The sequence below is a fragment of the Salarias fasciatus genome, chromosome 20 (assembly GCF_902148845.1).
Source record: "Salarias fasciatus chromosome 20, fSalaFa1.1, whole genome shotgun sequence".
Classification (NCBI taxonomy): Eukaryota; Metazoa; Chordata; class Actinopteri; order Blenniiformes; family Blenniidae; genus Salarias; species Salarias fasciatus.
The window spans coordinates 17,089,341-17,101,426 of NC_043764.1; the positions used below are offsets into that span (position 1 = coordinate 17,089,341).

The following is a 12,086-nucleotide window of genomic DNA, read 5'->3' on the forward strand; positions in this document are numbered from 1 at the left end:
AGAGTTAGAGCTGATAAAAGATTGTCTTTAATGTTTGGCATTGTTAATGAATTCCATACCACAGCAGTTATGGGAGTAGGAAAACCACTTTTACAACCAAACACTGTTTGATCATGCTAACACCATATGTACAGGAAAGCACATTGAAAAGTGTATAAAGTATTTATATGAGAAGACTCAAAGTCAAGAACGGTGGAGACAGCCACAGTCTAATGGATTTGTCCTTTTTCCAAACACTGATTATAGATATTTATCAATTACATTGATCTCTGGAGTACATGTATATACACAAAACAACAATAAACCTTTTTGGGGCTTCTGCAATAATTCTCAAAAATATTTCACAATACTGCTGTATGTACAATAACAGAATTTACATTGAAAAATTCTATTGTACCTATATTTTGAGTATCACTTCAGTCGCCAGTTATCCTCAGTGCCTTCAAGCTCACAGGAGATACTCATACTGTATATATCTAATAACCTCTGGTTCAAGCTCCATACGAAGTACAGCAGCCACTGCAGTACCTGGGCCCTTCCGTCTCGGTACGCTTTCTGAAATATGTTTACACAACTGATGATCTCACATACAAAAATAGATGTTGTCTAGTCAGCTGACAACCTGATGTACAATAACACAAAGCATCCACCTGCAAAAAACAACCAGGAAAACAAGTAATTGTTAAAATATTAGCTATATCCTTCCGACCCAAAACATGACAATAAACAGCGCTGTCCTTTCTGCACCACGGAGAAAAAAAAGGTAAACTTCTCTGTCAGTCCAGGCGTCGGGCTTCCTCTGAAACACAGCATCAGTTTTCCAACAACAGAAGGTGATTGAGAAAGAGCCGCAGGCAGAATAAGAGATATTAGCGCTACAAACCAAACAACGATCTGAAACCAAAGCGGGACGAAACCATACAAAAACATCACTATCTAGATATCTGGGTTGGGTTTTTTTTGTTTTCCTTCCGGGAGCGCAGAGTGAGCTGAATGAAAAGGAGAATGGCTGTCGCTGAAATGAGCTTCTCACAGTCCGGATGAGAGGTCAAACTGCTTTTGAGTGCACTTAAGGCGGGTAGGCGATCCCCACGCGGTCCGTGCGGGGCTCCTCGACCGGCCGAGCGGGCGGAGGGGTCAGACGGTGTCCACAGACGGTGTCCACGTTCGGCCTCCACCGGCCGGCACGGTCGGACAACCCCACAGAGAGGGGGAAGATGGAGGGGGAGAGAGAGAGTGGCGTTCATTTTCAATGTCCAGCAGGCGGCCGAGGTGTTGAATGGAGACTCCTTCAAGTGTGTCACCTGTGTGTGTGCGCGTGTGTGTGTGTGTGTGTGTTACTGTCCTCAGTTTGATCTCTCGGTCTACCCAAAAGCCTCTCGTTCCTCCGGAGATATCTTAGTCACACGAAAAGAAACAAACAGAGACTTCTTCAACAGAGACTCAACTTAAAGCACTTAAACAAAAAAAAAAACCAGGATTGCAGCTTGTGCAACACAAGGAGAACATCTCGTCTGAATACATTCACGTAGGTTCCCGTACACGGGGTGCGGGTGGGAAATCGTCAGTGACTGAAGTTCATGTCCCTTGAGATGCCGGTCCAAAGAGGAGAGCTGCAAGTTCAACCTTAGAGACCTGCGACGTACGACAGCCCGGCAGCAACACGTATTAGAGTGCGCCATTTGATATGATTCACTATTAAGGAGCACTTAACAGTGTTTTGAAAAACATAATGGATATAAGCCTTCGAAAACACTATAATGTAGCAAATTTATCAAAATAAGAATTCGTATATATGAAGCATTTAAAGCAGAGAAGTCACTTCACTGTGAATAATAAGCTTCTGTGTTGTGAAAATGACATGAAAAGTAAAGTTAATCGAGTTCAGAGCTTATACTGCACCGGGGATCATGTTGGTTCTGATCGCGGTCGTCGTATTTCACAAAACGGTTGTCATATTATTCTCAAATGAAAAAACATGCTCACAGACGAGTTGTACAAGTGTGTACAATCAATATCAATTTTTGAACAAAGTTAATTAATCTGTGTCGGACAGATATTTTTCTTTTAACTCTATCTATGAGGCCCCACTCGGAGCAGCGATGGCGGACGGGCCTCCAATTGTGCCTCCGCTCCTTCTTTTCTTCCCTTCACGTGCGCGCGGGATTCGAAAAACCTTCGCTGCTCCTCCGACTCAACGCAAATGGAGGGAAGAAGACAAGGAGGGGCGGGCCCGGGCCGGGCCGCGCATCACTGCGCCTCCTCGTGCTCCTCGCTGATGCACTGCTCCCAGGGGTGCTTCCCCGCCTCCTCCCGGTGGCCGTGGGGGGAGTGGAAGATCCGGCGGGGCAGCGGGATGGGCTGAGGCGGCAGCTCCTCCTCGGGGATGCAGCCCTCCCTCAGGTAGGGCTTGGGCGGCACGGCCGGGGGCTGAGGCCGGCGGTACGGGATGTGGTGGGGGCCGTGGGCGGGGGCGTGGTGGTGGTGCGGCGGCGGCGGGCCGTGGGAGTGGCCGTCCATCCCCGGGTTGGCGTGAGCGTGAGCGTGGGGGTGCGTGTGCGTGTGTGTGTGCGGGTGCGGGTGCGACGTGGGGCTGCGGTAGTGGAACGGGCGCACCGGGTCCATGGAGTCGATCTCCGGGCCGCCGTAGTGGATGTGCAGGTAGGGCGAGGCCAGGTACTCGTCGGGGGGGGACCACAGGTGGCTGGGGAGGGGCTCCAAGGCGTCGTTTCGGATGGGGCCCGGGTCGGGATACTGACCGCCGAAGTTACTCTCACTCAGGGAGGAGACGCCGCTGCTGGCGCTGCCCGACAGGGTGGAGTTACTGCCCCCCAGGGCGGACTGAGGACTGGTGGGGGAGCCGGGGATGGGGTGGAGAGGAGACTGCAGAAACACAGACCGACAGTAATAAGCTGGAGAAACTGCAAATGAAGCAATTAGAAAGTGTCTTGATGCTGTTCAGACTATTGATAGAAACAAAATCAAAACGAAAGCATCAGTCAGTTTCACCTGTGCTCTAATGGGCAGTTAGAGGGGCTTTTCTGAGGCAAAAGGGCAAAACAAGTCACTGTAATGTGAGGTAAAGTGTGTTTCGTCTCAGCGATTAAGCATTTTAGGATTATTTGAGCTCTATCGGTGTGTCTGCGCGCGGGAGCAGACCATCGGAGAAATGTGAGAAAGGTTTGAAAGCAAAGAGGAAATACTGAGATCTTCATTTGAAATATGCTTTCCAAAAGTGTCTCCATCAGCGTCGTGTCAACACTGATGTTAATCTGAAGGATCAGGGGAGATTCGGTTATGCACAGATGATGTGCTTGTTTTCCAAATTCAGTCTAAAGAGTGACTAAACAATCGGGCATCACTTCAACACAGCCTGAGCGCGGAGATTAAACATGTAGCAACAGAGACATTTCAGAATTGTGTGAAGCAGAAATGAGCCAGTTTACATGACTTCTTCCAATCTTAAAAATGTGCTCATATACAATTTTTTTGGTGGAGTCAGAAGTGTCTTATCTTGATTTTACAGCTTTATGTCTTATCTCTTTCACTAAGAATTCTCAAAATCCACTGACACTTACAGACTGAAATTAATTGAGTTGAAGCGTTTCTTAAATACTTCTTATGTGTTTTATCTTCAGCATTTTGATTGAAGTTCCTGTTTGTTTCTGCTTCGCTTGACATTTCAGCCAACTTATGTTTTTTTTTAAGCATTTCATGTTCTTTAAAGCACTTTGAAAAGTGTGTCATGATTGAAATGATTGTTTCTATGTCTGTACCTTGCGGAGGGAACGGACGGGCAGCGCAGGAGGAGGGTCGCTGTTCTGGTGGTGGAATGCATCACAGTGCATCAGGAAATGACCTGCAGTTAGTGAAAGCGAGAAGACAGAACCACATTAATTAACGATGCTTTTATCATTTCACAGAAACAAACTCATGAGCTGAACAGCATTTAAGAAAATAATAAAAGTGACCTTGTGGGAAGGACCTGGGTGGGACAGGGGGCATCACAACACCTCCGGTTGATGCCGGCATGTAGGCCACCTGCTCCCTGTTCTCTCCATCCAGACTCCAGCTGTTGGGCGTGTTGGGAAAGACTAAGAGAGAAACAAAATCTGCATCAACACCCTGAAAACATCACACCAGCACATGGACTTCAGCTTTCTGGGTTACCTTTCTCTGGTAAGTTCATGTGGGGCTCAGCACAGGGCTTACAGGGGCTGACTTGCTGAAGTAAGGCACGCTGCATGTGGTTGTTCTGAGAAGCAGAGGACGCACTTTACATTAATGACTGTCAACATTTTAAGGGTTGTTTTTCCCGTCGGCCCCGGCCCAGCGCGGCTCACTCCCACCTGTCCGTTCTCTGCCATGTTGTAATACATGTTGTTGGCCCTCTCGCGATGGGACGGCAACAAAATCATCACTTCTCGGTTGTGTTTGGCCTTATCAGGCAATGATGGAGAGCCTGGACAAGAGAAGAAAGGAAAAGCATTCAGACTCGAAGTATGCAACACTCTCTCAGCATATCATTATTATTTCTTTTTTTTTTTCTTTAATTTTACTTTAGCATTTATTTGACGAGGTCAGTCCCATTGAGACACAATGATCTCTTTTTTAAGGGAAGTCTGGCCAAGACAGCAGCTTCCAACATTGTGTTTGAGTTTGTTTGGAAATATTTTTCTGATTTTCTCTTTCTTGGTAAATTCCTCATTCTCACCCGTTTCTTTAAAAATATCAAACATTAATTATACGAAGAGTTAAACAATGACATTTTAATCAGTTTAATGGAGTTTCATTGAGTGTCTTATGGCATGCTGCTGTTTCAATTTTCTATCTTACAGTTTCAGGCAAGACTTTAAAATTTATGGAAAATGCAAAGTATGATGCAAAGCAGAGGATTTTGACATTTTGTGTGCCGTGACAATTTAATTTCATTGCACAGAGCACACACAACGAAGCTACACCATTCATTTATTGACAAACATTTCAAAGTCGTCATGTATTTCAAAATGATTGTTGTGAAACGGATCATCGTGGTGACCGTATGGCTTGACCACACTTATCTTCTTTCAGTGTTTTATTTCTGTTTTACTCTAAAGTCGAGTGCGATCTCGCATCGGCCTGTTTCCTGCTGGACTTATCGTCATTTAGTTCTCCTGGTGAAGGACACACAGGCTAATCGCTGGCATGAGGAAGGGAGAGCCGAGCAATAAACGCTGAGAGAGAGAGAGCTACAACTTAGGAACAGTTATCCCTGTGAGTATTCCAGCTGTAATTTAGTATACAGTAGATGTCATTGTGCTGCAGTAAAACCCCTCTGTGGCGTGACGCTGGCGCTCGCTCCTACCTCTGGCACTTGAGGGAGCGGAGTTAATAATCTGGGAAGAGTTGGAGCGGATTGAGCTCAGGCTGGAGGACGAGGGACTGGGCTGCAAAACACAGTTTATTCACAGCGATCAAAGCACTAATAAAGCATGAAAATAAACGATGTGTCTTTGATTGAGTGTGAGATGTACAGTGCACGCTTAAAATACCGAATCAGGAACAAGTGAGCTCACCGAGGAGACTAATAAGACTCTGTGGGTGGCTTGTGTCCTGAAACGACCTGTTTTCCTGTGTGTATATCTTTTAATTATTCATCACACACGCTGATGTGATTTTGCTGCACCACCTTGTGTGTGTGTGTGTGTGTGTGTGCGTCCATCTCTGCGTCCTACCTGCATGTGTAATGCCTCCTCAGGGTGCTCCCCCATCAGGCCGTCGGTCATTATGACGAGGTTTCCCGCCTCGCTGGAGGTGTGAGAGGAGAGGGAGGAGGAGGAGTGACGGATCGAGCCCTGCAGGTTCAGAGGGCTGCAGGACACACTCCGTGTTAGACGGTGTGAAAGTCATTTTTCAGCTTATCTTATCAGCAGACGCGTGTGTGTGAACGTGTGACTGACCTGTGTCTGTGCATGAGGCGCACGCTCTCGGGGCTCATGTGGCTGTGTGAAGAGAGGATGCCTCGAGGAGAGTTGACCCCCGTGCAGCCTGCGGGGCCGAAGCGATCCACGCCGGGGACCCCCTGCTGGGACCCAACCATATACTGCTCTGAATATTCAAACTGCTCACAGACGCTTCGAAACATGAGCATGCAGACACGCTGCAGCCTGCTGACCAGCAAGGCCCATCGAGATTATGACAGCTTCCACAAAGGAGAGACAAAATTACTATTATTCTTATGGACGTCAAACCCTGAGTCTACTCACATGGTGCAAACCCGTCCTCATCATGTGGAACTGGTCTACCAGCTTCTTGTGCAGAGGACGCATTTCTGGATGCACCAGCTTCTCGTGAACTGCCAGACCCACACCAAGAATATGCACCTGGTCATGAAAGGAGGAGGAAAAAAAAAAAACCAAAACGCTTAGCTGGTTGTCATGTAATCGTGATTCTTCACAGACGGCTGAGCTGCGGTCAGACCTGCTCCTGCATCAGATCCTTCAGGTGTGTGATCCTCTCTGCATCCTCCGGGTGGCTGCTGATGTAGTCCTTATCAAAGAAGGCCTGTTGGAGGGGCGGAAGTGGAGAGAGGTTTAGATCGCTAGATCACCGTTTCATCGCTCATCCTCTCTGAGGTCCCCATGATTCCCTGCAGCGGTACCTCCTGGTATCTGGCGATGCCGCCGTTGACCGCAGCATCGATGACGCCGTTGAGGCACATGCTGAGCGGGTTGATGTTGCCGTGATGCTGTCTGTGCTGGTACTGGCTTATCAGGGTCCGCAGCTCCTGGGTCTTATTCTCCACCACGTAGATGGCGTTCTCCAGAGGACTCACTTCCACCTTCGGAAAAACACAGACAGGCAACCTGAGCCACGACGCAAGAGGAGCAAGAAACGATACCGAACGAGCGTAAGAGGACGAGGGCTGGAATTGTCGTATGAATGTATGAACTCCTCACCACTTCTCTTCTTTCCACTTCCGCCCAGCGGGAGATCCCGGGGAGAGGACGGGAGAGGATCAGGGTTGTTCTTTCAATCCACAGACTCTGTTAAATGTGCAGACCAAACCGTGAGTGAGGCCTTTTGAGAAAATACCAAGAAATCTGAGGCTGGCGCTTCCAAAATAGCATGTGGGTCACTCCAGAGACGTCCTGCGTGGTTCTATATGGGCTACCGTGTCAGAGGAAACCCCAGCATTACGTCTGGTCATAGGTTTGTAAGCCCTGTGATGAGCTGGAGAACAGTCAGACGCCGGAGATACGGTGCGTTACACACAGCCGCTAATTGAAGTCAGTGCGAGCTTGTAGACGCTGTGAGAACAAGCGGCCCTCTGACTCGTGGCCGTCTCTCCCTGAACGCGGCGTGTTTTTTCTCTCCAGCCCTGAATGCAGAGCAGATATCAGCTCTAACAAGAAGACAGGGCAACAATAGCGGCTCTAAAACTTCTTCCAGTGTGCACAAGCAGAGAAAATGTCGAACTGTATAAGTACGGCTGCTATAAGCAGCCTGGTTTCCTTTGGACAAATGGAAACTAATGAGGATCATTTATCACACCCAGAGTCAGCCGCACAACACGCTGCAAATATTTATCTTTAATAAGTACGACTAAGAATAATAACGGTTTTTCATTAAAGTAGAGATTAAAGATAAAGTTTATTTCATTATTTTGTACTATTTTGATAATACTTAATGTTTTTAAATTGAAATTTATAAAAATCTGTACACTTACCAAAATGCAAGAATAATAATGATTTGGGAAATAGGAATGAGACCGGGGACTAATGATTTATAAAACAGGAAAACTGTTTATGCCGAGCACACGAGGCTGGATAACTGATTTCTACTGTCATGAATCACTTCATACTAAAATAGTCAGCATCTGTGAATCTGTTACTCTTTTTCACTAGTGCAGTTTTGTTCATCAAAGTTTGACACATTACTCCATTCTGCAGTGATTATGACTAATAGAGCTGTGGTTCGGTCTGGTAATCATTCAAGTTACGATTCCAAAGGCTGTTACACAACAGTCACGTTTGGATGAATATCTGCATCAAAACAACAAGTTAGCCACAAACAAGGAGGAAGAAATGATCAAGATAAGTATAATATATGTCTACAATTTAAACTTAAGCATGTAAATCCAACTGTTGATTTTTTTTTTTTTTGTAATGTGTTGATGCTGTCAGGAAACCTTGGATTTATCCGATCAAACTAAACTGAATACGGCTGATTCTTTCCAAGCTTATTTCACTCTGTGGTTTTGTGACTGAATATTCAAAATGAACTGATCCACTCTTTAAAGTTACTATAAGCCGAAAGCGGGAGGCCGTGCGCTGCGGCCACCAGAGGGTGTTACGGTGTTACGCCTGCTTACATCACCTGAAATACTTTCTCATACAAAAAAAACCAGTCATGCATGAATGAATTGCAGCTTCCAGATCTGGATCTGTTTTGAGTTCTTGAATAGTGTTGCATCAGACTTCAGTTTGTTTGTGAGCGGCGGCTCGACGCACCCTGAACTCGTTCTCGCGGTCCTTGGGTCCCTTGTGGAAAGGCCTGTCGTAGTGGAAGCGGCTCACATTGTTTATGCGGTAGAAACTCTTGATCCTCTCAGGCACACGCTCCAGCTGAGGCACATCAGAGATGTCTGACACTGGAGTCACCGCGTAGATCTGCAAGTCTGGAAGCCGGGCGTCAAGGAAATGACAGATAAGACAGACGCATGCATATTCAGAGAGGAGGGACAGTCAGGGGAAATGCTTCCAGAGAACCGATGGTTTCTTAAAAAATATCTGCCGAGCCGTGTGGAAGAGCGACTCCAAACACGTACCAGTTATTAAAGCTGTTTAATCTATAGTTTATAAATGTGGAAAAAATGTAAACAAGTAGCTCCGGTTCCTTCGTATCTGTCTGCAGATCACCTTTCCACAGTCATAAAACATCCTGCATTTCAGCCAAAGTGACATTACGAGGATACACTGAGCGTCACTCTGAAGGATGGTGTCGTCCGGTTGGTTCGGATGCTGCATGGCTATAGCCTGGGGAAATTCTCCCAGCATCCTTTGCTGGAAGTCCTCAAGCCGCTCGTAGTCGTAACCTCGACAGACAAACTCCTTGTTCTGCAAAAATAAGAAGAAAATCTGCTTTTACACGACACCAAGACGGCAAACGATCTGGCGATTAATAAGGAATAGAATGTTTTCTTGTATTACTACTTTAGAACATCTTGTTTTATCCGCATTTCTTTATTTTTTTTCCATCTGCAACCAGCAGAGATGTAACATGAATTGTAACACAGGTGACTGTTTAAACTCCTGTTTGTGGACAACAAAACGTAAGATCGATATCCAGCCTCCTTTTAGCTGATTGTGGGTGAAATACCTGCTTCTCACCATCTCGCCTCCAACGCTGTGAGCAGGTAGCGCTCTCTGGGTTTTTAGTGCTTTTGTGCTGAAAATAGCTGCTGGCTGCATCTAAAAACCGACTCTATCTGTCGTCACACAGGCTGCCTGCTGCCGCAGCTCCGCTCTGCAGCAGCTTTCCGCCGGTCGAACCAGAGCAGCGAGAGAGAGCGGAGAAATCACCCCGAAATTATGAGCAGGAGAGCCGAGCCGTTCCTCCAGGATCTTACATCACTGCTTTATGATTATTGTAACCTATCATTTTTGGAAAATGTAATGTGATTTGACATTTCTACTGCATTTTATTGTTACCAGTTTTAGAGTGTGACAAAAACTGCTATTCAAGCTGAAAAATAGCCATTTTTAATACCGTCATATAAAAATTATTTGTGTGACTTCTTGTAATGATCATTTGCCTCCAAAACGAGCTAAAAATTTTAGCGTCTCCACCGAGCAGCGTTATGCTCCTGTCACTTCGTCGTGCGAATAAGTTTTAGATTAATAGTAACTGAATTTATCTTGTTTTTTTTTTTTTTACTACAGTGCTAAACAGGGTGTGAAATAATTCAGTGTAACCATCATACCAAACCTCAGAGAACACACACAAGGTTTATCATGGATATTTATGCTGATATTTGAGAGCATTTCTCAATAATACAATATTATATGTTGAAATTTGTTGAAGCTTTTAATTAAGTTATTTGGAAAAATATGAGGAGAAAAATGTGAAGCTTAAAAACTTCACACTTTTTTAGTTTTGCATTTGTTTCATCTAGAGAAAGTGGCTTACAAACTAATCGAAATAAATGAAAAACCCTAATCTTCATTTGACTTTCAAGTCTTTTCAGGTCAACATTAGTTCAGACACTTTTTTCTTCTCAAAGTTTCATTCAGCTTGCACGATGTCTTTCTGCAGCTCGACGGACTTCTGACCACATCAGCACAATCCCAGCCGGGAAGGCAAATACGACACGTGGAAACGTCTCACCCTGAGGAAGAAAGGAAATTTCCTGCCATAGAATCCCATTCTGAAGAACTCCGGTTCGATCCTCTGCTGTTCGATGATGTTGTCGTAGTACGCGGCCTCCATTTTCTGTGACACAAAGACGCACATGTGACAAAGTCATGATGAATAATGACTTAATCACACACATTACTGAGCCGTCGGCGTTTTTCCTGCGGAGAGTGGGCGAGCGTAGGTAATTAGGACATTGTGTTTGACGCTACACAGAGTTCACACCGACAATAACGGAGAGATGGAAATCTCAGCTCCCAGCATCACGCAGGATGTCTGTTTCATAATAGGAGCAGCGAGCGTGCACGGGCCCACCTACCCGGATCCAGCTGAGGCTCTGGTAATCATATAAAGTCTCATACTGGAACGCCAGCTCCCGGCACAGAGAGATGCCGTATTCCCAGCACTGCAGAGTCAGACGGAAACAAGATGAGGGAGCGTTAGACACCGTCTCACCATGTGCCCCGATGTTTATTGTTAGAAGTAAAACGCATTGAGCATCACTGTTAATGTAAATGAGCGGGACACTCCACAGCTTCACAACACCTCCGTCTCTGTCTTCTTTTTAATGGACGCGCAGCAATGTAAGAGTGAGATGGCTAAGAGTTAATAAAGGAGGCCGCTTTCGTTTGCTTCTCAGCTGCTTCGAGCATCCAGAGGGCATTGTCCTCGCCGAGGCAGAGACCGGTCCACTAATTTCATTTTGCGGATGAATACCAGCCAGGGAGGAATGATACAAGGCAGCAAATCACATTTGAAGAGACATCTGACCCTCACCAAGTATTACGCCATGTGCAAAAGCTGCACATTTGTTTTCGTGGCTGCCAATCAATATTTAGCTTCACGTGTTATTTATCAGACTGCAGTTACAAAGAGGAAGGGTGTGTCTCTTCTGGGGTCGCCACAGTGGAGCAAGTGATCCGCATGTCTGATCTGACATGAACTTTACCTGTGATACACTTGCTGAGCCAGAATGATGTTAAAATACCAAAAAGAAACTTTGTGATCAGATGCTCATAAAGGAATTAAGGAATATCGCTACTTGAAATAGGTGAAAGTTAAAAAAGTTTGAATCCTCTTGCAACTTTATTTTATTCTACAAACTCATCAATGTGTAGAATATAATACCAATAATGTTCCTTTTCTGTTTATTTTCTCATTAGCGATCAGTACAGTGGATCATCTTCCTCCAGTTCGTTCTGTCTCCTGTATGCTACTTTACATAACAGCAATATTTCAAAAACTGTTTTGATTTAAGGCTTTTGAGGAGAAACATCTCAGCATTTCTCCAACCATTTTACATTTTTGTGCAACAGCTGCACACAAGAGCAATTTCAAGGATCATACTTGTTGACAGAATAAAACTCCAGGTTTTAAACGATGAAAAAAAAAATGCTTAGAAAAGATTCAGGAGAAAATCCTGCTTCCTCTGCAAAGTTAATTTAGGGCGAAATGTAATGATGCTTAAAAAAGCTGCATAAAGATGAGAACAAACAGCCTCTTCATCATCCAAAAAAGAAAAAAAAAGCTGCGAACCTGTAATTGGTTGATTTATTTTGTTCAGTTTCTTGCTCAGTACAGGCTCCTGATATCCATTCATGTATTCATCCACTCATGTTTTCAATCCGAGGACTCAGGCCTTCACACCCACATAAATCATAGTTAGGTTTCCATTCTGCTGCTCCGTTTTT

At 45.3% G+C, this 12,086-nt stretch overlaps 1 protein-coding gene across 3 annotated transcripts in view; it reads right to left on the bottom strand.

The window, feature by feature from the left end:
- Positions 1 to 2,171: 2,171 nt before the first annotated feature.
- LOC115408375 (dedicator of cytokinesis protein 3-like) overlaps positions 2,172 to 12,086 on the bottom strand; it is a 42,707-nt gene continuing 32,792 nt past the window's right edge. Inside the window, exons 39-54 of one of the 3 annotated variants that reach the window (XM_030119092.1) lie at positions 10,715 to 10,801; positions 10,369 to 10,473; positions 8,957 to 9,098; positions 8,493 to 8,659; positions 6,939 to 7,025; positions 6,641 to 6,820; positions 6,460 to 6,543; positions 6,246 to 6,362; positions 5,940 to 6,061; positions 5,715 to 5,850; positions 5,345 to 5,426; positions 4,350 to 4,462; positions 4,171 to 4,255; positions 3,972 to 4,094; positions 3,777 to 3,859; positions 2,172 to 2,883 (exon numbers count right to left, since the gene is read on the bottom strand). In XM_030119092.1, coding sequence (XP_029974952.1) covers positions 2,251 to 2,883; positions 3,777 to 3,859; positions 3,972 to 4,094; positions 4,171 to 4,255; positions 4,350 to 4,462; positions 5,345 to 5,426; positions 5,715 to 5,850; positions 5,940 to 6,061; positions 6,246 to 6,362; positions 6,460 to 6,543; positions 6,641 to 6,820; positions 6,939 to 7,025; positions 8,493 to 8,659; positions 8,957 to 9,098; positions 10,369 to 10,473; positions 10,715 to 10,801 — 2,346 coding nt within the window. In that variant the 3' untranslated portion in view covers positions 2,172 to 2,250. Of the gene's footprint in view, positions 2,884 to 3,776; positions 3,860 to 3,971; positions 4,095 to 4,170; positions 4,256 to 4,349; positions 4,463 to 5,344; positions 5,427 to 5,714; positions 5,851 to 5,939; positions 6,083 to 6,245; positions 6,363 to 6,459; positions 6,544 to 6,640; positions 6,821 to 6,938; positions 7,026 to 8,492; positions 8,660 to 8,956; positions 9,099 to 10,368; positions 10,474 to 10,714; positions 10,802 to 12,086 lie in introns of all 3 variants that reach the window. The other 2 variants (XM_030119090.1, XM_030119091.1) reach the window with 2 other exon arrangements.